The following is a 22,209-nucleotide window of genomic DNA, read 5'->3' as shown; positions in this document are numbered from 1 at the left end:
ATTTATAACTGTTATGACGTCACAAAACGTTTCTGGCATAAAATTTATAAACCCATATTATAGCAATATTCAACAATTTTAAACATAAAACAAATTTTACCAAGGCTTTTTTTTTTTAATTAGAAGTTAGCGCTTTCAAGTCCTTGCGCAGTGACGTCACGGCAACTAGGAATTCACCGACGCTGGATAAAAGAATCGTGCTTGAAATGGCGTTATTTTTGTCATGGTTACTTTGCGTCGTGCTGCTTCGGTTCGGTAGCTCCCTGCTGATACGAACCTTCCTGAATCCTTACGACATATTTGTTGCTTTGGTTGGACGCCCCACAAGGAGATGAATCCTGCCTGCAAACGGATAGAAGTTTGGGAGGGTGTCGACGAAGAAACGTTCCGCCGTGGTATCTACTCGGCTGTACGTACCGCTGGAATTCTTCGTACAGTACATTGCAAACTCAAGCGAATTCCCGTTTTGCAACATTGCAGAGAGTGCCGGCTGTCTTACGGGGCATTCCTATCGGACCCTGTCAAAGCTTGTGGGACTGCGAATACCTCTCCAAGCACGGGGGAACGCAACCCGTCAAAATCCACGTCTCTCCTGACCGACACATGAATTTCCTGGACAAAAACTTTGTTTATAGGTGTGTGAAGACGCGAACTCTCAACACTACCTGGAATAGTCAATGAGCGACGTCTTTATTTATTTATTTCTCAGGACTTTGCCATTTGACGAGCTTGTGAAGCGATCAGCGCGCTCCGTGCAAGAGGAGTATTTTTTATGCGAGGTGAGCGTTATTTGTAAGCACATGCTTGTCATCAACACTATGCCTCTTCTTGATGTTCAGACGGAGCTTTACTACCTGAGATCTCTTGGGGCGGATTCCCGGAAGCAACCAGCCAACATTCAAGTCGAATTTCCCGAGCTGGCAAAAGACGTTGTCCTCCCCAACTTTTTTCCTGAGGAGGCATTCTTTTCGAGCGTGCTTCGAGTGGCTTCTCCTCAACTTTGCCTGTGGACACACTACGATGTACGCATTTTGCACCCTTGAATAATTGTACAACTTGCTGTACTTGAACTGTATAACTGTATACCTCTTGTCTTCTCTAGGTCATGGACAACTTTCTGATTCAAGTGAGGGGAAGGAAACGTGCAATATTGTTTCATCCCAATGACCTCGAATACTTGTACATGAAAGGCGAGTTAATCATCTTATATGTTAGTGTAATATGGAGCACTATGGCCGTTGCAAGATGTTTGGATAACTTTTGAACTTCTGTTGAAGGGGACAAGTCGCAAGTGCTGGATGTAGACAATCCAGACCTGGAAAGGTACCCGGACTTTTTGAAGGCGACACGCTATGAAGCCACTCTAGATGCTGGTGACATACTATTTATACCAGGTGAGGTAATTAATTACAAGGTTAATTTGTGGTGAATGTTGGCTGATCTGCACTTTTCCTGGACAGCCCTGTGGTTCCATAACATGACTGCATTGGACTTTGGTGTTGCTGTGAACGTTTTCTGGAGACACTTGAAGTCCGGACTGTACGACAAAAACGATCCCTATGGAAACAAAGATCCCTTGCCAGCTGGAAAAGCCCTTGCGTTGATCGCAAGGGCGCTGAAAGAGCTCCAAGAACTGCCAGAAGACTACCAACAGTTCTACAGTCGACAAATGATTTCTCAGATCAGGCAGGCACTTCACACATGAGAAAGAAAGCATTTCAATAGGTGCGGCGAAAAACGTTTTATAAGAAGCGATTAAAAAATTAATAAAAAGTCAAAGAATAAAGGCTGGTTCACACAGAGCCGTTTTCTTACATTACGTGTGAGTTAAGTCACCAAAATATTCCTGTCTCGAATGTCGCGTGCCAGGCTATCTTATTGCAAGGTAGCAATGCTTAATATGAGGCAGATATTTTCCGGTTATTTGTAGAGAAGGTTTCGTAACGCAACGTAACGTAAAAAAAAAAGAAAACAAAAAAAAAAAAACATTTGCTTTTACTTTTTTTTTTGCTTGCTCCGTAACGGTAACACGGAAATACATAATTAGCAAGCAGATATTGCATAAAGTGCCCTCAACCAATTTTAAAATCCAGTTCATTCCCAGCCATTCATAACTCGTAAAAAAATGTGTCACATAAAACTTTACGGCTGACTGCTGACTCTGCTTGCGGCCGCCAATCGCCGCGCCTGTTCCCGTTTCGATAGCGGAAGCGGAAATGACGCCATCTTAATAGTTACGCCCAGTAAGGCGAGTTTGTTGAGGCCGGCTGAAGAAATTATCGTTGTTCTCTCGGTGAGCTGAGTTCTTTCGCACCTTTCTCACGTTTGTCGAGCGAACACAACGCGGAAACGAGCCCAGTTCGTCACCCAACATAGCTGGCTTGCGCTGTCAACTTTGCTGTGGTCAATCTGACAAAGCTATCAAAATGGCGGTGCACGGTAAACTGCGTTGCATAAAAAAAATCGTTGCCACTAGGCCTAACATATTTGTATCTTCACACGTTCGACCAAGTTGTAAAAGCGGCTTAGTGAAGTCCGAGCTGTCCGCAGTAACGCGGGGAATCGGTCACTCTCATCTCCGTGGCAAGGCCCGTCGGTCTTTGTCATCGCGCTTGGCCATCGGCCGACTGGTCACCCGGGCGAGGAACCTCGGAGCAGTGTCATAGTTGAATAACTTGTTCCGGCATTTCCTGACTCGCGAAGTTTTACGTTCCGAGAGAGAACATACAGACGCATGATCGGTATTTGCTTTAACTGTTAATCGTCTTCTGTTTGTCGTGTTGAGGGGCAACTCTTCGGAATAGCAGCGTGCCGATTTTTACGCACTAGCTTCCCGTGTAATGCCGGCATTCCTCGAATGTTTCGCTGCTGCCGATGTCACTCTTCAGTTTTCTTTGACTTGTCGGCGCTCATCGGTCATGCGAAAGCGTCTCAGTCGAGGTTACAATATGAACACTGAGATCTTCGTCTTTTTCTCTCTCCATTGGCAGCGAGAGAAAACTTGCTTGATTAGGCCCACCTTGGAAGCAAGGTTTCCACTTCCAGGTAAGCGACTCTGACGCCGCGAGATTTAAGTAAATTTTTGGCGGTCGGTGTCGTATGCCGGCCTGTGTGTTGACAAAACCGCAAAACTTTAACAAACGTAAAAAGCAAAAAGGAATGGAGCAAGCTAACAAAGCATGGCATATTCAATTGGTCCCAACCACATACTCAAATCTGTATAATAATAATAATCTTTATTGGCTCAGAAGAGCCGTGGCACCGCGGAAAGGCGACTTCGCAATTTCCTTTTTGAGTAAATGGCGAAAGGGAACTTGTTTTCCTTTAGGAAGCGCGGGTAAAAACAATTAACGGCGCCGTTAAGTCCTTTGGTGTTTAGTGCGTGAAGGCTGTAAAGCTTGGAGGCAGATGGATGGTCTATTACATTGTGAGTGTACCACACAAGCAGTTAAATTTCCTGACGTTTTGATGTTTATACTAAAAATTCGGACGATTCGGTGTGCAATGCAGCATCGAGTAGTTTTGTGAATGCGTTTGGACAGGTTCGGTGTCAACAATAAGAGTTGCTTCTTTTTGGTCCTTGCTTCCTTTGAAATATGTTGTCAAACATAACACCTCAGATTCTTTGAGGCCCACCACAAAAGTATAGGGACATTATTTTCAAGTTTATCACATCACTTCTAGAGAACATAAGAATATTTTTATTTTGAAGCTTTTTTGTCAAAATAGCTAATATATTACTTTGGCATGTCCTTCCTCAATCAGCAGGTTCATTTTCGGTTGTGGAAGAATGTCAACATAACAATATTGCATACCAGAATGAATGGGGCCTTCCTGAGCAGTCCGTTTGGCACTCAACTTTATGATGATTTTCTCTAATTGTTCCTCAGTATGACAAACTATCTGGTAATAAATATTTGCACAGACAAAAAAAAAAAAAAAATTGCTAGCAAGTGAGAAACTTGTGTCAGATGCTGCTTCTCCAGTAAAGACACCACCTACAAGTTTTAGCATGCATGTCTGCTGTGTCTGAAATCAACATAGCTATATCTATTGTGAGGAAGATCAGTAACTTTGCAACAAGTGTGGCATTAAACAATTGATTTGATATGACCTTCATATAAACTAAAGGGAAGGAACTGCATGAAGCATGATGTATAATCTAAGACACACTTCTTTGTGGCAATGTGTCAGTGACAAAACCGAGGCTAAATTAAAGGACTTCTCATTTTCTCTGGGCCTCGAAGCACAAGTTTCGAGGTGAAACTTGTGCTGTTTTTGGAATCTCTGTGGCATGATTGAATTTATTTACACTTTCTCATTGTAGCAAAGGCATAACGTGCAGTTTTTGGGGCTGACCAGACCTTTACCTACAATCTGGAAAGGATTTTCACTCCAGATTCATTTACTTTTTGTGATTGGAGACAAATCGGTTGGGTAGAAAACTAAGCATGTACAAATATGGTGAATGAAATTAAAATTGACAGAATGTTTTCATTCTCTGCAGGGACAGTGCGACCACGATGCAGACCATAAAATGTGTGGTGGTTGGTGACGGCGCTGTTGGTAAAACATGTTTGCTGATTTCGTACACAACAAACAAGTTTCCATCAGAATACGTCCCCACGGTGAGTGGTGGTTTGCATTTCTACATTCCTCCTTTCTCTCGTCCGTCAGTTCTACTCGAGAAGTCTAACAACCCTCAACCTTGGCAGCTCTGTCACACATCCAACGGCTCCTCTTTTGTGTTACAATAGTGGCTCTAAAGGGCTCTTAAATGTTTTGCTGGCCCATGATAAATTAAAAGTTCCCACAGGGGCACCTGTGAAAGAAGATGTCTGGTGAGTGGCGTCGCCACAGACCCCGAGCCATGTGGGTTCGCCCTCCCACGTCTGGCTGTGTGTGGCTTTCCCGTGTCCGGGGAAAAGGGCGTACTGGTGGTTCAGCCGAGCCTGGTGTAGGTTTGAACCCTTCGGGGCCCCCTGGGTGAGGCTATACACCACTTCGGCCAGTCAGTCGCCTTTCTTCTCTCCTACCTTTTCCTTTTTTCTCTTTCTGCCCTTCTTTCCTCTTTCACCTTCTTTGGCGGCAAGGGCTAACCTTGGGTGTTGTTGACAACCCCAATTAGATCCACACTTGGTCATAGTTTCTGGGTAGCGCTAATACAGTAACACTTCCAGCAAAGTCATTTTCGTTATGGGGCATTACCTATCCCCTCTTTGGGCGCCAGAGATTCAAAACATTCTTTGCTCTCCTATGGTGCCCCACCCTTCCGAACCCCGTTCAGGGCAAGCCTTTAAAGGTTGCTGTCTTGAACTCAAGACCATCGACAAAGATTCTAAAGTAGAAGGATTTACAAAGTTTTTCGTTGTTCATTTGCTTGATGAACAGAAACCTGTTGCAAAGCTGTTGCCTTTTGTTGTAGCAAAGGTACTGGAAAACCTTGTCTGGTTCTCCTACAAGGCTAAAAAGCAGCACTCCGGAACCTCCTAGTGGAGGTAACCACTAAGAAACAAAGTGAAGCGCTCCTGAAGCTGACCAGTATTCTTGATGTAAAAGTGTCGGTGAGCCCTCACCGCATGCTCAACACCACCCGCGGAGTCCTCTCCAAGGATGACTTCTTGCACACTAGTGAGGAAGAACTCCTCAAAAGACTCCAAGGTGTCGGCATTGTTGCCATCAGTAGCATCATATTTCGTAAAAATGGTGAGGAAACTCCTTCCTAACACATCATCCTTACTTTTGAAAGACATGCACTGCCAGAAACTATCAAGGCAGGATATCTTAACTGCCGCATCCGCCCTTATATGCCCAACCCCCAGCGGTGCTTCCGTTGCCAGCGTTTTGGCCACGGATCACGCAGCTGTCGGGGGAAGGGAACATGTGCAAAGTGCGGCAGCCACGACCATCTAGCTGACATCTGTTAAGGTGCAGTTTCCTGCACCAACTGCAAGAGTCCTCACCCTGCATACTGTCCCTCCTGTCCCTTGTGACGGCAAGAAAGAGAAATACTCACCCTAAGAGCCAAAGGAAACATCTCATATCCATAGGCAAAGCAAAGATTCCCTTTCCTTTTGAAAGGCACATACTCTGACATGGTGCGCCCCCCTCCACTGCAAACGTAATCAAATTCTACCCAGGTCTCGCCTGAAGCCCTGGCAGTAGCTCTTCAGGCCCCAACCCCCACCCCCCACAGGGGCAGCAGCTCCCCCCACCTTCTGGAGGGAGCACATTAGCTGCCCCCAAGTCTTAAGACGGGCAGGCAACGCCTGTGCTTGTCCTTACTCCGAGGCCTTCCCCCGGTGGGAACGAGCGACACTCTTGCCCCAACTCACTGGAGAGGGCCTCCTCCTCCAAAGAGCAGCACAACTTTCGTGCTGCTTTCTCTCCTGGTGCTCCCGGAGAGGGCAGAATTGAAAGACGCTTTGTCCAGCACCTCCGCTGCCTCTTTGGCTGGTCGCGACCGGGGCCTTGCTTCCCATGATCCAAGCCGGAAGAAAACGCTAGCTAATACCAGCGGCACGCCCGAAGTCCGGGGAGTTTGACGATTCGGCTGCTCCTGCGTCCGACTCGGACAGCATGGAGTGGCAGATGCAGACCTGTGCAGCGAGGAACAAAAAAAACGCTTACTGCACCAAAGTAGTCCATGTTGTCTCTCTGCCTAGTTTAAATCTTTTTCACTACCAAGTTTTATTGATTTACATTTTCCGGTGTAAACAAATTTTATAAATGGCAAAAGTACATTTTATGCAATGGAACTGTCGCAGCCTTTTAATAAATATTGGTGATATAAATAATTTTTTAGATGAGCTTCGGCCGATAGCTCTTGCTCTGCAAGAAACTCATCTTCATGATCGCTCCGCTGATATTTTAAGATGTCGAAGGGTCTTTAGGAAAGGACAGTCTTTGTGATACTTCCTCTGGTGGCGTGGCAGCGATTGTACTGGGTGGGATCGCCTGGGTCCCACTTTGTACACCACTTGAAGCTGTGGCAGTGTGCCTTCTTTTAGACCACCTCATAACATAATCATAACTGTATTTACCGCCTATCACTCCGTTACATCTTGGAGAATTGCAGGGTCTTGTGGGCCAACTCCCACAACCCTTCATGGTTCTGGGTGATTTTAATGCCCATCACCCCATGTGGGGTAATGTTCAAGACTCCCATGGAGGTGTAGTCAAACGTCTTTTATTGGCATCTGGGCTATGTCTTCTTAATGGGAGAGAGCCAACATTTTTCAGTGCAGCTGACACCTCATTTACATCCATAGATCTGTCAATTTCGTTGCCGTCATTATTTCCTTGCTTTACTTGGAAAGGTCTAACAACCCTTTTGGTAGTGATCACTTTACGATTGCCTTAAAAAGGTTCAGCTGCCCTCAGTCTTAAAACGAATCCCTAGGTGGAAGTTAGATAAAGCTGATTGGTCACTTTTCGTGCTACATTCCACTTTGGACCCGTCTCTGCTTCCTTCTACTTCGCCCAAAGATGCTTCGCTCTATGTTACTGAGCAGATACTAAATGCTGCTGAGGTGTCTATTCCACGAACCTCGGGTAATGTGCCAAAGAAATGCAAACCATAGTGGAACAAGTGTGCCACAACCCTAGCGGATCAAAACAGACCTTGGGGAAAATTTTGCAGGTACCCTACATCATGTAATCTTGTGGAGTTCAGGCAGCAAAAAGTTAAAGCCCATTGGACCAGGAAGCAATCAAAATGGAAATCCTGGATGAAGTATGTTTCTTTTATAAATAGTTTTGTGCCAACCTCCTTGTTTGGGATAGATACAGGAAAATAAATGGAAATGCAGGGATAAATGGATATAGGAAAATAAACGGTGCAATTTCCACTCTCAATACCCCTCCTACATCTTTAGTCGACTTCGGCAACATACTTTAAGATTTTTATAACACGTCCAGCTCGGCAAACTACAGTGATTCTTCCAATAGATTTAAATCTCGTGCAGAGCGACAAAACGTCTCCACGTCTGGGGGAGACTCGGAGCATTATAACCAGCTGTTTACGCAGCGTGAACTTGAAATGGCACTTGACATTACGAGGGTTTCTGCTCCAGGGCCCGACGCAGTTCACTATGAAATGCTTCATTGCCTTTCTCCCGAGTCTAGTCTTCTCTTGCTCTTCAATTTCTTGTGGGAAAAAGCCTGCTTTCCCCATGCCTGGAAGCATGCACATGTCATCCCGCTTCTAAAGCCTCAGAAGGACCCTTCACTACCATCAAGTTACCTCCCAATTGCTCTGACGAGCTGTCAGGAAAACATTTAAAAGGTTTATAAATCGGCAGTTAGTATACACTCCGTGCGGGAACTATAGGGGGCGCTTTGAAAAACGCGCGCAGCGCCGCTAGCGGTGGAGCTGGCGTTTGACCGTGAGGCGCGTTCAGCAGCCTGCGGCGCCTTTTCGCATGCCAAGCTGTGGCGGCGGAAGTGCGCGTGGACGAAACCTTTGCTTTTTGAGCCGATACGTTGAGGGTGACATTGCATGAGTGCTGGGGCAGACCTAAGAAAGGCATTTAGCTGTTCTCCACTTCTTATATATTGAGTTTGAGTCGTTATTAGGGGTAATTTCTCTAGTTGCAGCCAAAAAAGGAGTTGGAGCGATTTTCCGAAAAGCAAGACGGCCGCCACCATAATTGCTCTGAGTGGTAAATTTATTCCGCTTATCGCTGTAAACGTAAGACTGCTGGAACGATGATATTGGAGGCGAGTGAGATGTTCACTAAGTTTGTGCACGAAGTGTGCCAAGTTTGATTAAGACAGCAGGTGTGAAAGTTATGTTTTTAACGAATAAAGAAATAAAGCTGTACGGTATATCCAATATTGAACCCAAAATGTTGTGTTATAGCGGGCTGTGCAAAGTGCAGATTTGGGCACACAGGTGCTTGGACTTGACAGTAACATGACACACCACTTATTATACAAAAAAAGGTGCCATAGGCAAACCAGGTGAAAATTTGGTTTGGGCGGCGTAACTCAATGGGAACCGGTTTTGACCATGAAAAGGCTGTCAAGAGAATACCACTGGTCGGGGGAGGTGGAGACTTTAGAGGTAGGAAGGGACTAGTGGGCTCTACTTCCAATTGAAACAACTTTACGAAAGGTGGTTCCAAAGCCGAGAAAACAAAGTTGTCGGCCAACACACGGTTTGGCCGCCAAGGGCTTTTGCGGTCAGCTGTTGTGTAATACCCTGTTGTGCGAGGTGCTGATCTCCGGCGCACAGGTACTTTGACATGACCGTCACTTGGCACAACACTTATTATAACAAAAATAGTTGGCATAGCGAAACCAGTTGGAAATTTAGTTTGGGCGGCGTAACTAAATGGGAACTGGCTTTTACCGTCAAAGGCTGTCAGATATTACCACTCATCGTGGGAGGTGCACACTTTACTGGTAGGAAGGGACCAGTGGACGGTACTTCCAGTTCGAACCACTTTGCGATAGGTGGCTCTAAAGCCGAGAAAAAAAAAATGTTGTCTACAGAACTCGGGGTGTCAGCGTTTCCACATCTAGAAGGAGGCTGATCAAGAAAGAAAGCACACCACATAAACTTCCATACCCAAACGCCGATTCTCCAGTGATTCCGAGTTTCATTGTTGTTTTCTTTAGATTTATATTTGTCACTTTTTTTACTCTTCGAATCTTTCTTCATGAAGTACAGATTGCGTGCCATACTTGTCCGGAAATATCATCGACACGTACGATGGGGACGAAACTTGTTTGGAGGCCATTCCTCCAACGAAATCGGCACAGCATACCCGCGAGTGTGGGTTGGCATTTCAGTTCGTCCCATCGGCGCTGACACATGTAGGCGTTACTGGTACGAAAACAAACGCAGAGCGCAAAGCGGCAGTGTAGAATATGTCAGCCGTGCCGACACAGTGGCAGACATGATCGGGACACCAAATTTCTCGCGTCGCACGGCACGGCTCCATCGTTGTCGCTGCCCCACAAAACATCGGCGAGGTGAAAAACTGTGAAACTTTGTCTCCACGAGATACGACGTATAACTATTGTAGAACTTAATGACGCAGCACAGGCAGCACTTCAGGCTGTGAACCCAGTGCAATCGCACCACTCCGCCTTCAATGCGTACCAACGTACGCGGCGTGGTTTCGGTTTCGTTTTCTCTGGAGTTCTCACTGCCCACCTTCGGTACCGGCTGCGCGGCGGCGCGCCAGTCGCGTCGCACGGAGTGTATAGATATTAGAAAAGCCAAAGGTCTTTGACAAAAATCAGTGTGGGTTTTGCCGAGGCCAATATACTCAATGATTTGGTTAGCCTGGAGGCGAACTATATTCACATATGCGAGGCGTTTGTGAACAACCGGCACTGTGTCGCGGTCTTTTTTTATTTAGACAAGGCATGTGATACGACTTGGGGATAAGGTATCTTGCAAGACTGGCATGCTTGCAATATCCGTGGTTGGATGTTGCAATGCATAAAGGACTTCCTAACAAACAGAACCTTTCCGGCTTGGCAGCCTAGTCTAATCCTTTTGTTCAGGAAAACAGAGTCCCACAGAGAGGCATTTTGAGCGTTACTTTGTTTGTACTGAAAATGAATTCTTTTGCGCAAATGCTACCTCGGTCTATTTCCTACTCTCTTTATGCTGATGATATACAGATCTCATCATCATATTGCAATATTTCTAGTTGTGAGTGGCAGTTACAACTGGCTATAAACTAACTTTGTAAGTGGGCAGACGAAAATGGTTTCAAGTAATAAGTAATATGTATCAACTTATATAGTGCTGTGTTGTGTTATGTTTTCATCCAGTGTTCTTGTTATTTATATTGTTTATTGCTTGTTTAACATTGTTAATGCCATCAATGTAATCACCTTTTCTTTTTTTTCCACTTGACCCATTCGTACCAAACTTTGTACCATCGCTTCCCACCCTTTGTAATGCCCGTAAGGGTCCTTTAGGGTAAATAAATAAATAAATAAATAAATAAATAAATAAGTTCTCCATTGCAAAGACAGTCTGTGGGCCTTTACCCCTGCACCACAAGCTGTCCTTGGATCCAGCTTTGGAACTAAATGGGACTCTGATCCCTCTAAGGAAGGGAGCAAAGATTTCTTGGTATTATATTTGACAAAAAACTTATTTTTGTTTCCCACCTGAAACTTTTCAAGAAAAAGTGCCTTTGTTCCACAAACCTTCTGAAACTTTTGGCTCATAAGTCATGGGGGTCGGATCGGAAATGTCTCTTGCTTTTGTACAACGCCCTTGTGCGACCTCGTCTTGATTATGACGCCGTCGTGTACGATCAGCTCGCTTGTCCGCTCTCAAGATGTTGGATATTGTTCATCCTCTTGGCTTGTGTTTGGCAACAGGTGCTTTTCGGACGTCACCTGTACTAGTTTGCATGCAGAAGCAAATGAGATGTCTCTGTGTAAAAGACGCCAGTATCTCAGTCTAACATATGTATTTTTATGCAGAATCAAATTAAATGTCTCTGTGTAAAAGATGCCAGTACCCCGTCTAACATATGCGTCTAGGATCCTAGCCAACTCTGATCATCCAACATATAATTCAGTACAAAGCTGTCAATTCTACCGTCTCTTTGAAAATAAGCCAAGCATTGTTAGACCCTAAAGTGTTTGTATAAAGCAATTTTGTTCCTCGCTTCAACTTCGTCTGGGCGAACTTAATCTATTTTAGAACAGAGTCTGCGTTGCCCCCTGGAATGTGGCGCGTGTTTTTTGCGGCTTGACTTTCACTGAGTTTAATTAGAATAGCATATCGGCTCTTGCAATTCAGCGGGTATTCCTTAACCTGGAAGAGAAATATAAAGATTATGCTCACTTTTACACTGATGGTGCCAAGACTTCATCTTTTGTCGGTTATCCAGTGCACTCTGGTCATTCTGTGAGAGTAAAACGTCTTGATGATTTTGCGAGTATATTTACTGCTGAAATCTATGCTGTGTCTTTTGCACTGGATTATATTCTGCGGACTAAAACTAGACAGGCCATATTATTTGTGGACTCCCAGAGTGCCATTACTGTAAATGCTCTCTAAAAGCCACTGAGGATATGCTTGCGGGGCAGGTGCGAAGTAAACTTAACGGAGCTTTACGTAAAGGTGACAATATAAAATTCTGCTGGGTTCCAAGTCATGTGGGAATAAATGGTAATGAGGAGGCAGATAGGCTCTCTGCATACTCAGGTAACTGCTCTCAATATCAAGCTAGCTTACCCTATCAGGATATCAAACCATTAAGTCGTCACTCTTTCGTTTATGGCAGTCAGAGTGGGCCAAGGAGTTTACTAACAAGCAGGGACGCCGGAAGTATATCGTGAGTGGGGGGGCTGAAGCCATGTTCCTTTTTGTCGTTTTTTGTATGATGTACTATTTTTTTTTTTACTAAAAAGAATTTAAATATTACGATCTGAGTTTCGTTTGAGAGAAAACACTATCCTAGCGGGTTCGTTTTTGTTCCTTTCACTAGGTCCTGTGCGGTTTCTATTTTCTGCATGAGAACTTCACGATGACACTGCTCGAGAGGCCTTTCAGAACAGGCATCTGGTAGCGATAGGAAAGCGAGGAAACAAGCAGTGTGATTGAATTGACGCATTTACACAAACGGAACTCATGATGAGCTAAGAAGAACTGCGGAATATCTTACCTTGAGAATCTCCGCTTCCTAGGCATGTACGCTTTGGGGCTGGTAGGAAGAAGCTGGTGATCTTCTTTGGATGGCCAGACATTGCATGTAATGGTGGAGTCTAAGAGACACTGACTGACGCTGACTGCATACGCCTCTGACGGGTTGGACCCTCCCGATGTCGTTGGGAGGGTAGGATCAGCCCCGATGATCTTGGAGCTTGGTGGCGGGCACGTTGTTGAATGATGCTCTGACTCGCTGCTTCTCATAAACTTCAACGTTTATCTAAACGCATTCTACTTGGACGACCACCTCGCTGGTTCCGAGTCTAAGACGAACTCCGCTAATTTCATTTCTCGCTTTTCGCATCACAACTCTTAACTTTCCCTCGCTCTCGAAGAAAGAGCCAATAATTTCAAACCTGAAGATCATCACGTGCTCTCGACCGGACCAGTCGCCGGCAAGGACATCTTGAGACCTTCCTAAACGAAAACAACCGTCAAAGCTCGTCAAATATGACAGAAAGCGTCCGGTCCGAGGCGACAATCTGGCGCCACACATGTCTCGTCGCAGTATCCCCCACGCTACGATAACAGCAACACCAACAAAACTATAATCCCCGGGCTCTAGAGGCCCCCATACTAAGCCCCAGTTGGCCCCCGCACGCCACTCCTCGGCCTTGCCACGGGCAGATCGGGTCCAGCTTGCTCTAAACCCTCGTAGCCGCCGTGCTGATGGACGACAGACATTGGATTAAAAAAAAAAAAAAAAAAAAAGTGCGCTCCCGAAACTAACTGTTCTTGTCTAAAATCTCTACGTGCGACAGGACTGTGCCTTGCTGCTCTGTGGCTTGCACCTAACATGGACGCACGTGATGCCTTCGTGACGAGCGCCTGGCTGGCGTTATATCCCCAAACTATTCTTATGAGGGCAAGGGGGCTGAGCCCCCCCATAAGAATACTTGGGGGGGGCTCTGGCCCCCCCTGCCCCCCCCTGCTAACAAGCTCAATGTAACTGGCCAGTCCTTGGGTCATGGAAGAGCTCCTCACTTAAAGGGGCCCTCCGGAGCGTTCTGCGATGGTCTATTTATGGCGGTAACAAAATCTACAGGCCCTAAGGATCCTAAAAATTATAAAATTACCGTCATGCGCCGCGGATTTTCCTTCTAAAATTGCTATCAAAGTCCCCGGCACTCCCCCCTTTCTGAGATGACCCTGGAAAACGGGAGGGGCGTCTCTTTACGCGTCAGCCAATAGCAAGCGAAGGATTCCGGCGTCACTGCGCGTCACCAACGCGGCCGACCGCCGACCCGCGGAGGAACCTCTCGAACACGCGCGGACCGTCGTCAAGGAGCCCGGACTTTGTGCTCGGCAGTCATCGTTCGTTGCACCGCACCGTCGCGCTGCTACTGCAATATGCAGTCGCATTCCACAGATGACAAGGAAAAGTTTAACTCGTTGACGTGCAAGGATCGCAAAGCTGGCTTCGGAGTCGGGATCCACGGGTAGAAGGAACACGTGTCCCGCAAACGCACGCCTGCAGACGCCCCAGGAAGCAGACCTGCAGACGCCCCAGGAAGCAGACGGGCCGACGCGCCGACGCATCACCCCCTAGCAACAAGCTTGCGGGGAGAAAACATAGTTCGCTGGTTTTGGAGCGATAATTGCGGACTATGTTTCCCGCACCACAGTCAGTTTACGTTTTTCTCAAACTCTAATTTACAACAAGCTTAAAAAGTGTTGCAATAACGTTCGCATTCACCGCGAGATGCAGAATTTCCATTGGTCAAGTTTTAGCGATGGGCAGGGAATGGGGGATTGTCTTCCAAGAGAAAATAGTCCCGATATATTTCTACTGCCATCTGCTTAATAAACGGTTTTGTAATCTAAAACTTTGTATACATATTAACTTGCACCTACTACACAATATAACAACATAAACAGACGATCGCAGAAAGCTCCGGAGGGCCCCTTTAAGGGGCAACACTGCTTCTAGAGCTTTTTTATATAACTTGTGATTCAATTCAAATGAAATTTACATGACTTATTTCCCATCACAAACTGACTACAAATATGTACTTGGTTTTGATGTAACCTAATTAGTTTTGTTAATATTGAAACTTTCATTTGCTAAGATTATGGGAAGGATTAAGACGAACTGAAATACTGAAATATAAAAATAAACATATATCAGTGACCTAAAAGGTATGTGGAATCCAACAAGGCATAAATGAAAGCTCTAGGATGCTTTATAAACTTTTTTGGACACTTTTGAACTTTCCAGTTTCAAAATGATTTATTGCAGGATGCCTAAAAGGCACCTAAAAAAGCCTGATACCCTATTTAATAAATTTGTACCCCTTATTGCACATGTCACACATACACCTAATAGAGAAAGAAAAAAATATGAAGAGTAGACATGTGCAAGTGGAGATATGGCTTCCATAAAATAGTAAAGGGTGTAAATAGTTCAATCGGAAATAATATAAAAAAAACATCCACAGTCTCATTTTAATTTGTTTCCAAGACAATATTTCAAGATAAGAGATTTGTTAAAAAAAAATCCTTCAGGACAAGATAAGTACCTGCCAATCTTCAAAAACACAATTTCAAAAATATGTTTTCTTGGAATATTTTTGCCTCAAAGAGGCAGTGTCTTCCCTTAAGAATTGCTTTCACGGAGTTGTATTGTGCTGGCTTCAAATTGTTCACTCTTTCCTTACACACAAATATCTCCTTTGTGGGGAAGATTCACGAGTTTGTGAGCACTGTGGAGACCATCTTACTATTCTCCATATTTTGTGGCTCTGCCCTGGATTGGACACTGAACGATATGCTCATTTTCCAGAGTTTTTTTAGATACAGTATTCCATTTCATCCCGCTCTCTTGCTGGAAAAGCACCCTCTCGTCCCTCTTGATTGAGTTTTAGCATTTATTACTAATACTGGCCTTATACACAAGATCTAGTCTTAGATATTTTCAGGATCGTCATTTTGTAATGACATGACCATAGGAGTTTCATCAGTTAATTTAGTCTGGTGCAGTATGGCCTCCGTTGCTGTTGCGCCATAAAACCTGCAAACACCATTTATTAGAGGTTAGAATACCCCATTGCAGAACATCTACTTTTAATGCCTCCCTAAATCTTGATTGATTGGAATTGCCTTCCCACAGTGATACTTTCATTACTAACACTGCTGATTTTAGAATTGCAATTACTAACTTCTTAAAGAATGATTTATACTAATTTTTTATGTGTGCCTTTTATTTATTTTTTTAACTTTTATGTTTATATTATAGTGCCTACTCCTCTCTCTAATGCCTTTGGTCCTGAGAGTAATGAAATGAATTTTGAAACTGTCTATTACGAAGAGAAATAGGAGCGACAAGCTTGCTATATCAAAGGAGGCACGTGGATGGTTGGAAGTTGCTAGGGCATGATAAGAGAGACTTGGTGTAATAGTGATTACTTGGCCATATTTCTTTGAAGATGGGAAGCCAAATATATCTGTACAGTGGGACTACCTTCGTCTCTCTTACACGGCGGGGGAGCTTTGAGTGTTTTAAGGATGCTCATGGATTGCTCGTGGCTTCCAGGTTTTCGACAACTATGCGGTGACTGTGATGATTGGTGGAGAGCCATACACTCTAGGACTGTTTGACACGGCTGGCCAAGAAGACTACGACCGATTGCGGCCTCTGAGCTATCCGCAGACAGACGTGTTCCTTGTCTGTTTCTCGGTGGTCTCACCCTCTTCATTTGAAAACGTCCGGGAAAAGGTAATTCTTTCTTTTCGGCGTGCCCACGTCATGGACACCCCAGCAACCTTAGCCCCACCCCTTCCCTCAGGAAATTTTGCCGGTGGAGCCCTCTTCATCAGTATGGCTCATTTTATCTTCAGGCAATCATTGAAACATGGTAAAAGTCAGTAAAAGTGAGTAGAAGCCACATAAAAACGAGGTTTGCATACTGGCACGGGCATATCTGAAGTTTTGAGCGCCTCACTCACATGCAGAGACGCGTCCTGGCAATTTGAACTTTGCGCGTACACAAGAAATGAAAGCAGACGATAGAAACGTGGGAGGCGTTCCAAAATATCCGAAAGCTACTTCGGCAGCTGTTGGCCTTGTTCGGCTCTCGGTTGCTATAGGAACTGAGCCAGCTCAGCCGGTTGCTATGACATTGTGCTAGGCCAATCGCTGCTAGAGGCTGCGCGGGGAAAAGCGTAGCGTTACTCGGGCAGCTAAAGCTGCCGTATACACAGACCCAACTCTGTTACGTCACATTGCAGTGGTGGTGCGTCGGGCGCACTTTCAGTCTGGGGCTGTGGGCGGAAGTCACCATATGGGACAGGCATTCCTGTGTTGTTTTAGAAGAAAACCAGACTGAAACCTGCCTTCTCGTCAAAAAAAATTGCGACTGGGGCTGTATACAGTTGGGAAAGGTTTGAAGATCACTTTTTATCTGTTTCCTGCCTGCTCGGTTTGTCTGAGAACGTTGGTAGGTGTTGTGAAAAATAAAATCCAGATGCTGTAGGACCACGATCGCTTGTGCAGGAAGCACTTTGGGTTGAATTCACAAATACTTATGGTTGCCAGATTTTTTTCTTTTTTGTTTCAACATGAACGCGGGAAATCATAAAGTTGGTCGGACCACCTACGGACCATGTTCAGTGCCTTTTCATGTTCAGATGGCCATATGCTCGTTCAAACTTGAGACGTTCTTTGTGTCTGTTCCTTCTACTGAAAGTTCTTCCGATTTCTTCCACCGCAGTCTCAGGTGTAATACGACATGATTCGTTCAAACTGTTGTCTGCACTTTCAAATGTTTCTGCTTGTTGTCTGCTCGTTCAAACGACGGCGGCCAGTAGACCAAACGTTGCGATAAGAGGGAAGTGCAGGCCTCGGAAGACTTTTAGGTTTGAAGGTTGTCTGGGTTAAGTATGCTCAATGTAAGGAGTAGATACAAGGCGATGTTCATCATTGTTACCAGTGGCCATCACCGACTTGTTATGCCCGATTCACTTGGTCCGATTCTGCTTGCAATTTTCAGTATCAGTGTTGAGCATCGCAGCTACCGTCCACGCTTTTGCAGCCCAAGCAACATCTCAACCGAAAATAGCGAGCAGAATCTCATCATGTTAATCGGGCTTCAGTGTTCATTCTGCTACACTCACGCGTAATGAATCGCCGCACGTCACATTATTTACTAAAAGTTTTGAGGTGCAACGAGCCTCATTAATTTCGTTCAAGCTACTAAAGTGGTTGCTAGGAAAAAAGTAAACAATTCCAATGCAAAAAAGTGCACGGGGAGTAACGCCGATGCCGACATCACATTCCAATGGTTTGTTGATGCGGGACAAGGCATTTCTTGCCCACACTTCATTGCGCATGTACCAACTTACGTTGGTGGCTTGCTGCTAGAGGCGCTCCAATTCGTTTGTAAACATGAGCTGGTGTATACAGTGAGCGACTCTAGTATAAGCAAGTGGTTGTCAGGTGTGAGGGTTTCAAGGTCATAATGTCATCTTTGTCCACACAGTATCACAATAATCAGAGCTGATGCGAAGCCAGCGAGAATCAAAACACTCATTACGGTGTTGCCAATGGGCATCTTCGTGAGTCCAATGATTTGGATATTTGTATTTCAACGATATTTCTGATATATTTTTGCTTTTAAAATGTTCGAGTGACTGGAATGGGGTTCTGTTTCTAGATATTTCAATTGGGCTGTAAACCTTAGGATGAGTGGGTCCGCCGATTGACGGCCATGTGGCAAGCGATTGCAAACATTTTGCGTTTGGTACACTGCTCATAACTTTTGAAAAAAATCGAAGGCGACCAGACTGGTGAAAGTTCAGTTTGTTTTTTGACCAGCTTGAATGAGTGCCTGTATGTGGCTGGAATATTTTGTGAACTCTGCCCCTCCATATGCAGTGGATCCTTTCCAAAATTCATTCTGGTCACTTTGATCACTACCATCATCTGAGGTATGGTGCATGTGTCAAATAGTGGCGGCCTTCTAGCGACTGATGGAGAAAGATGATGAAGGTATGTGGAAGCGGATGCAAGGCCTGCATATGGGAGACTTCAGTACAGTGTGACAAATGCATTGAATATAGACGCTTTGCAGCAGCTGTGCATGGACGCCGCCATAACTGACCTTCAGTTTTTGTTTCCTCTTATTTCGTTTATTTCACTTCATCATTACCATAGCAGACCAGGTTATTGCCACATTAGATTCAACTGTGTCCTTTTCTAAAGCATCGGCCTTTGTAGAGGATCGTCAACTACTGTTTCAGTTGCTCGGCATCTCGGTAAGACAACAGAAGGTCAGCAATGGCGGCTGTAATTTGGCGCGTGTGTAAAGCGTCTATAAGAGCTCCACAAGCACTCAATTAAAAGTTGGATCCCATCAATTTGTCGGGTCCCATCAATTTGTTGGCACGCAATCGGCTCTAAAGCACGTCGTGTAGTATTTTATCAACGTGGGTTTCGACCAATGGAATCTTCGTCGCCATCAAAACTGACCGGGATGAAGAAAAAAACTACACGGCGAACAACACTCGTCTGCCGTTAGACTCGCGAAAGTGGCTGTGCCCAATGAAATACACGTTCATTACCCTCCAATAGTATGGCAAAATATAAACTTTTCTTTGAGCCACCAGATGACGCTGAAATTTGGAAGACGTCTATTGCTGTAACGGCCTGCGCAGCCAGTGTTGTTGGCAGAGAGGCCATTGGGGTGTCTCATGCGCATCGTTGTTCGCCTTCCCTCTCAGTGGGTGCCCGAGATCACTCACCACTGCCAGAAGACGCCGTTCCTGCTGGTGGGCACCCAGATCGACCTGCGGGACGACGCGGCCACCCTGGAGAAGCTGGCCAAGAATAAGCAGAAGCCCATCTCCAATGAGCAGGGAGACAAGCTAGCCAAGGAGCTCAAGGCCGTCAAGTACGTCGAGTGCTCCGCCCTCACCCAGGTCAGTGGGACCCCCTTTGTCAGTCGTCGCGCATTTCGAATCGCCATGCTGTGGAAGGCACATTGTGGAAGGTGTGCGCAGATATCTAGCCACGGCCCGCTGCGCAAAATTCTTCTCGAGTCGTCTAAAACTAGTCGGAAAGACAATAGTCTGGATTCTTCAGTGTACTTCAAACAATATTTCGATGTTGCTGCTGGGCGCAACTTAATCGGTGAGCTCCTGGATGGCCAACGCTTCCGCCTCGCTGGCAAACCACCAGACTATGTGGGTGTTCTTTGATAAATTTAATAAATGAAGATAAAAAAAAAACTGTCAAATGTGAAAAGTTATAAAAGCGGTAGAGTGCAAGATATCGGTGCACTTGTTACCAGAGCGTGGTAGAAGGGCATGTCCGTCTCTCCCTGCTCCCAAGCCAGGCCGATGAACACCGCGTGGCTGTAACCTGGGGTTGCAACGAACTCCCTTTCCGAGGATGCATAAACAAAGTCTCGTTTCCATGTTTTGAGGGTTTTGGAAGGTTGCGGGGTCCTGTGAGGCAAGACCACATCAGTCGTAAACAAAGTGGTTGCCAGGCTCGCAACAGTGTATGGGTGTCACCAGACACATTCATAACATTTCTCATAACCTGAAGAAGATTGGGAATCGTGCAAATATCGATGGAGCCCCGCGAGTTTGCCACTCGTCTCTCGGCTCTGGTAGCTCTTAATGAACAGACTTGCGTGTCTGAAGTACTGCTACTTAAGATTGAAGTTTGGCGTTGGAGCCGAAAATACTTGAGTTTTAATTGCACAATTGTAGAGCGACTAGATATTGCTATACAAATTCAATGTTTTGATACAGCCTTCTATTGCTTTGATCGGAAAAGTTTATTCGCATGTATTTGTAAAGGTTGTGAATTTTGTTTGGAATATGGCTGTTATAATGGACTACATTTTTATGCCACCGAGCAAGTTTTAACTTTTAGTTGTCTTCTCGAGCTTGCCTCTGACCATGCCACGTCGTGACCTCGCTCGTTCTGCAGAAGGGGCTGAAGAATGTGTTTGACGAAGCCATCCTGGCAGCCCTGGAGCCGCCCGAGCCGAAGCCCAAGCGGAAGTGCGTCTTGCTCTAGGCCCCGGGGCCGAGGGGCGCAGGTCGCGGGCGCTGCTGCGCGGGCAAGCCGGCCAGCCGCCAATGACTTTTTTTGAGGAAGGGGCTGCCGCAGCAGCAGGAGGAATTGCCCGGTCCAGCCTAGACCACGACCACTGTCTAGCGGGGAAAAAGGGGGCCAACGGGGGACGCCGCCGGACTACCGAGGCACGACCCGCCGCCGGCGGGCAGAGATCCCGTTAACGGGGAGAGCAATTTGCGGTCAGTCTGAGTAGTCGGGACACTTAGGAAAGGGAGGGAAATGATGGCCTTGCTCAAAGCCAAGCAGGTTCCTTTGATCGGAACGAGAGGACGGAGGGGAGCTTCGTTCCCCAGAAGCCAAGCCAACGCTGCCAGGTTTTTTTCGGTCTGGGCGAGACTCAGTTTCTTACGCTTGATTCGCAGTATTGAAATGGGTGTGCGTCGTAGCTTTTATCGGAGCTCTTCTTTCCTCAGTTACCTTTTTGTGTTTTCTGTTCAGTGCCGTGTCAAATGTACAGAGGGCCATTAACCGATTTAACTAGTAATAAATGTTCCTACGAGAGAAAGCCTGTCCCCGTGGAGGCGAGGTCTTCTGGTGTCGATTTTGAGCTTTCTGGTGAAAGCGGCATCGGAGGAGAGGCAGGGGCCGACATTGTGCCCCACCGCCGCCGTCTTTTGCTTTCGATGTCTCGAATCTGCCTAGAGAGCCAAGTTCGGCGTCGAGAATTGTGCATGCGGTGCATGTGTCAAAAATATTTTTTGGTTGAAAGACTATGCGATGCTCTATTTATTTGCCGTTTGGGGACTTCATTTTTCCTCTTCGAGCATTTGCTTTTTGGAAACGACAAAAATACTTAAATGACCCGAACTTCTAACGAGATATTACTGTGCCTCTTAACAAATTAACATTCAGTTAGCTGTGTTTTGTAGTTTGAATAAAGAAGCGTCCTTTGGTATACTGTAAAAAGATCCGAGAAATGTTTTATAATAAATCCTTGAATTGAAGACTGATTTTGTTTGATTGTAGATTGCGTGCCGATAGTGGAGGCTCATCTCAAAACTTGCCGTGCCCGACCATGGCTGGACTAAGTTATAATAATTTTATTTTCCAAATGAATTGGGGGGACAGAAGGGAAAAAGCCTCCAGTGGAGGCTTGACGAGGTCGAAGCGCCATACAATGACGAGCGCAACAGCACGAGAAAAAAAAAAGCACATATACATAAGAAAACAAAAACTTCGTCAGAATTAAAATAACCCTATACAGTTCAAACAAACAAGTAAATAACAGGTAACATTATACAGTATCGGTGATGTGATTGCTGCGCCAATTGCACCAAACTGCGCCAAGGGGCTAACCCTGCTACATTTTGCCAAAATATGGGTAATCTGCGCCAAGCCTGCGCCAAAGGACCAATTTTGGTCACTTTTCGAGACCAAAACTAAACAGAGTACCATAATTGAGCGTGCGTAAGCTAGCTGGCGCAAGCGG

At 45.6% G+C, this 22,209-nt stretch overlaps 2 protein-coding genes across 4 annotated transcripts; both read left to right on the top strand.

Annotated features, from left to right (window-relative positions):
• Positions 1–195: 195 nt before the first annotated feature.
• LOC120838283 (tRNA wybutosine-synthesizing protein 5) lies at positions 196–1,802 on the top strand. 2 transcript variants are annotated; one of them, XM_040208135.2, is made up of 7 exons: positions 196–409; positions 481–635; positions 710–779; positions 840–1,022; positions 1,103–1,190; positions 1,278–1,394; positions 1,461–1,802. In XM_040208135.2, the coding sequence occupies exons 1-7, from the start codon at positions 332–334 to the stop codon at positions 1,703–1,705; spliced, it is 936 nt and encodes a 311-aa protein (XP_040064069.2). In that variant the 5' UTR covers positions 196–331; the 3' UTR covers positions 1,706–1,802. The 2 variants fall into 2 exon arrangements, with proteins under 2 accessions (XP_040064069.2, XP_042146788.1); XM_042290854.1 differs by having other exon boundaries at positions 710–1,022.
• A 399-nt stretch (positions 1,803–2,201) lies between these two features.
• On the top strand, positions 2,202–21,724 carry LOC120837088 (cdc42 homolog). Of its 2 annotated transcripts, XM_040206261.3 has the most exons (6): positions 2,202–2,293; positions 2,991–3,045; positions 4,508–4,628; positions 16,227–16,409; positions 19,412–19,609; positions 20,631–21,724. In XM_040206261.3, the coding sequence occupies exons 3-6, from the start codon at positions 4,524–4,526 to the stop codon at positions 20,718–20,720; spliced, it is 576 nt and encodes a 191-aa protein (XP_040062195.1). In that variant the 5' UTR covers positions 2,202–2,293; positions 2,991–3,045; positions 4,508–4,523; the 3' UTR covers positions 20,721–21,724. The 2 variants fall into 2 exon arrangements, with proteins under 2 accessions (XP_040062195.1, XP_040062196.1); XM_040206262.3 differs by lacking the exon at positions 2,991–3,045 and having other exon boundaries at positions 2,216–2,293.
• The last annotated feature ends 485 nt before the right edge of the window (positions 21,725–22,209 follow it).

This window comes from Ixodes scapularis, unplaced genomic scaffold, assembly GCF_016920785.2.
Source record: "Ixodes scapularis isolate PalLabHiFi unplaced genomic scaffold, ASM1692078v2 PGA_scaffold1__304_contigs__length_218370807, whole genome shotgun sequence".
NCBI classification, from domain to species: Eukaryota; Metazoa; Arthropoda; class Arachnida; order Ixodida; family Ixodidae; genus Ixodes; species Ixodes scapularis.
Note: the sequence above shows the minus strand (reverse complement) of the source record. Positions and strands in the feature narration are given on the sequence as shown.

Bases quoted from the DNA above. Each gene is read 5' to 3' on its own strand.
- LOC120838283 (XM_042290854.1), top strand. From the start codon at position 332: ATGAATCCTGCCTGCAAACGGATAGAAGTTTGGGAGGGTGTCGACGAA. The intron at 636-709 runs GTGTGTGAAGAC...TTTATTTCTCAG, and splicing joins GACAAAAACTTTGTTTATAG to GACTTTGCCATTTGACGAGC. The intron at 1,395-1,460 runs GTGAGGTAATTA...TTTCCTGGACAG, and splicing joins TGACATACTATTTATACCAG to CCCTGTGGTTCCATAACATG.
- LOC120837088 (XM_040206261.3), top strand. From the start codon at position 4,524: ATGCAGACCATAAAATGTGTGGTGGTTGGTGACGGCGCTGTTGGTAAA. The intron at 4,629-16,226 runs GTGAGTGGTGGT...CGTGGCTTCCAG, and splicing joins CATCAGAATACGTCCCCACG to GTTTTCGACAACTATGCGGT. The intron at 16,410-19,411 runs GTAATTCTTTCT...CTTCCCTCTCAG, and splicing joins TTGAAAACGTCCGGGAAAAG to TGGGTGCCCGAGATCACTCA.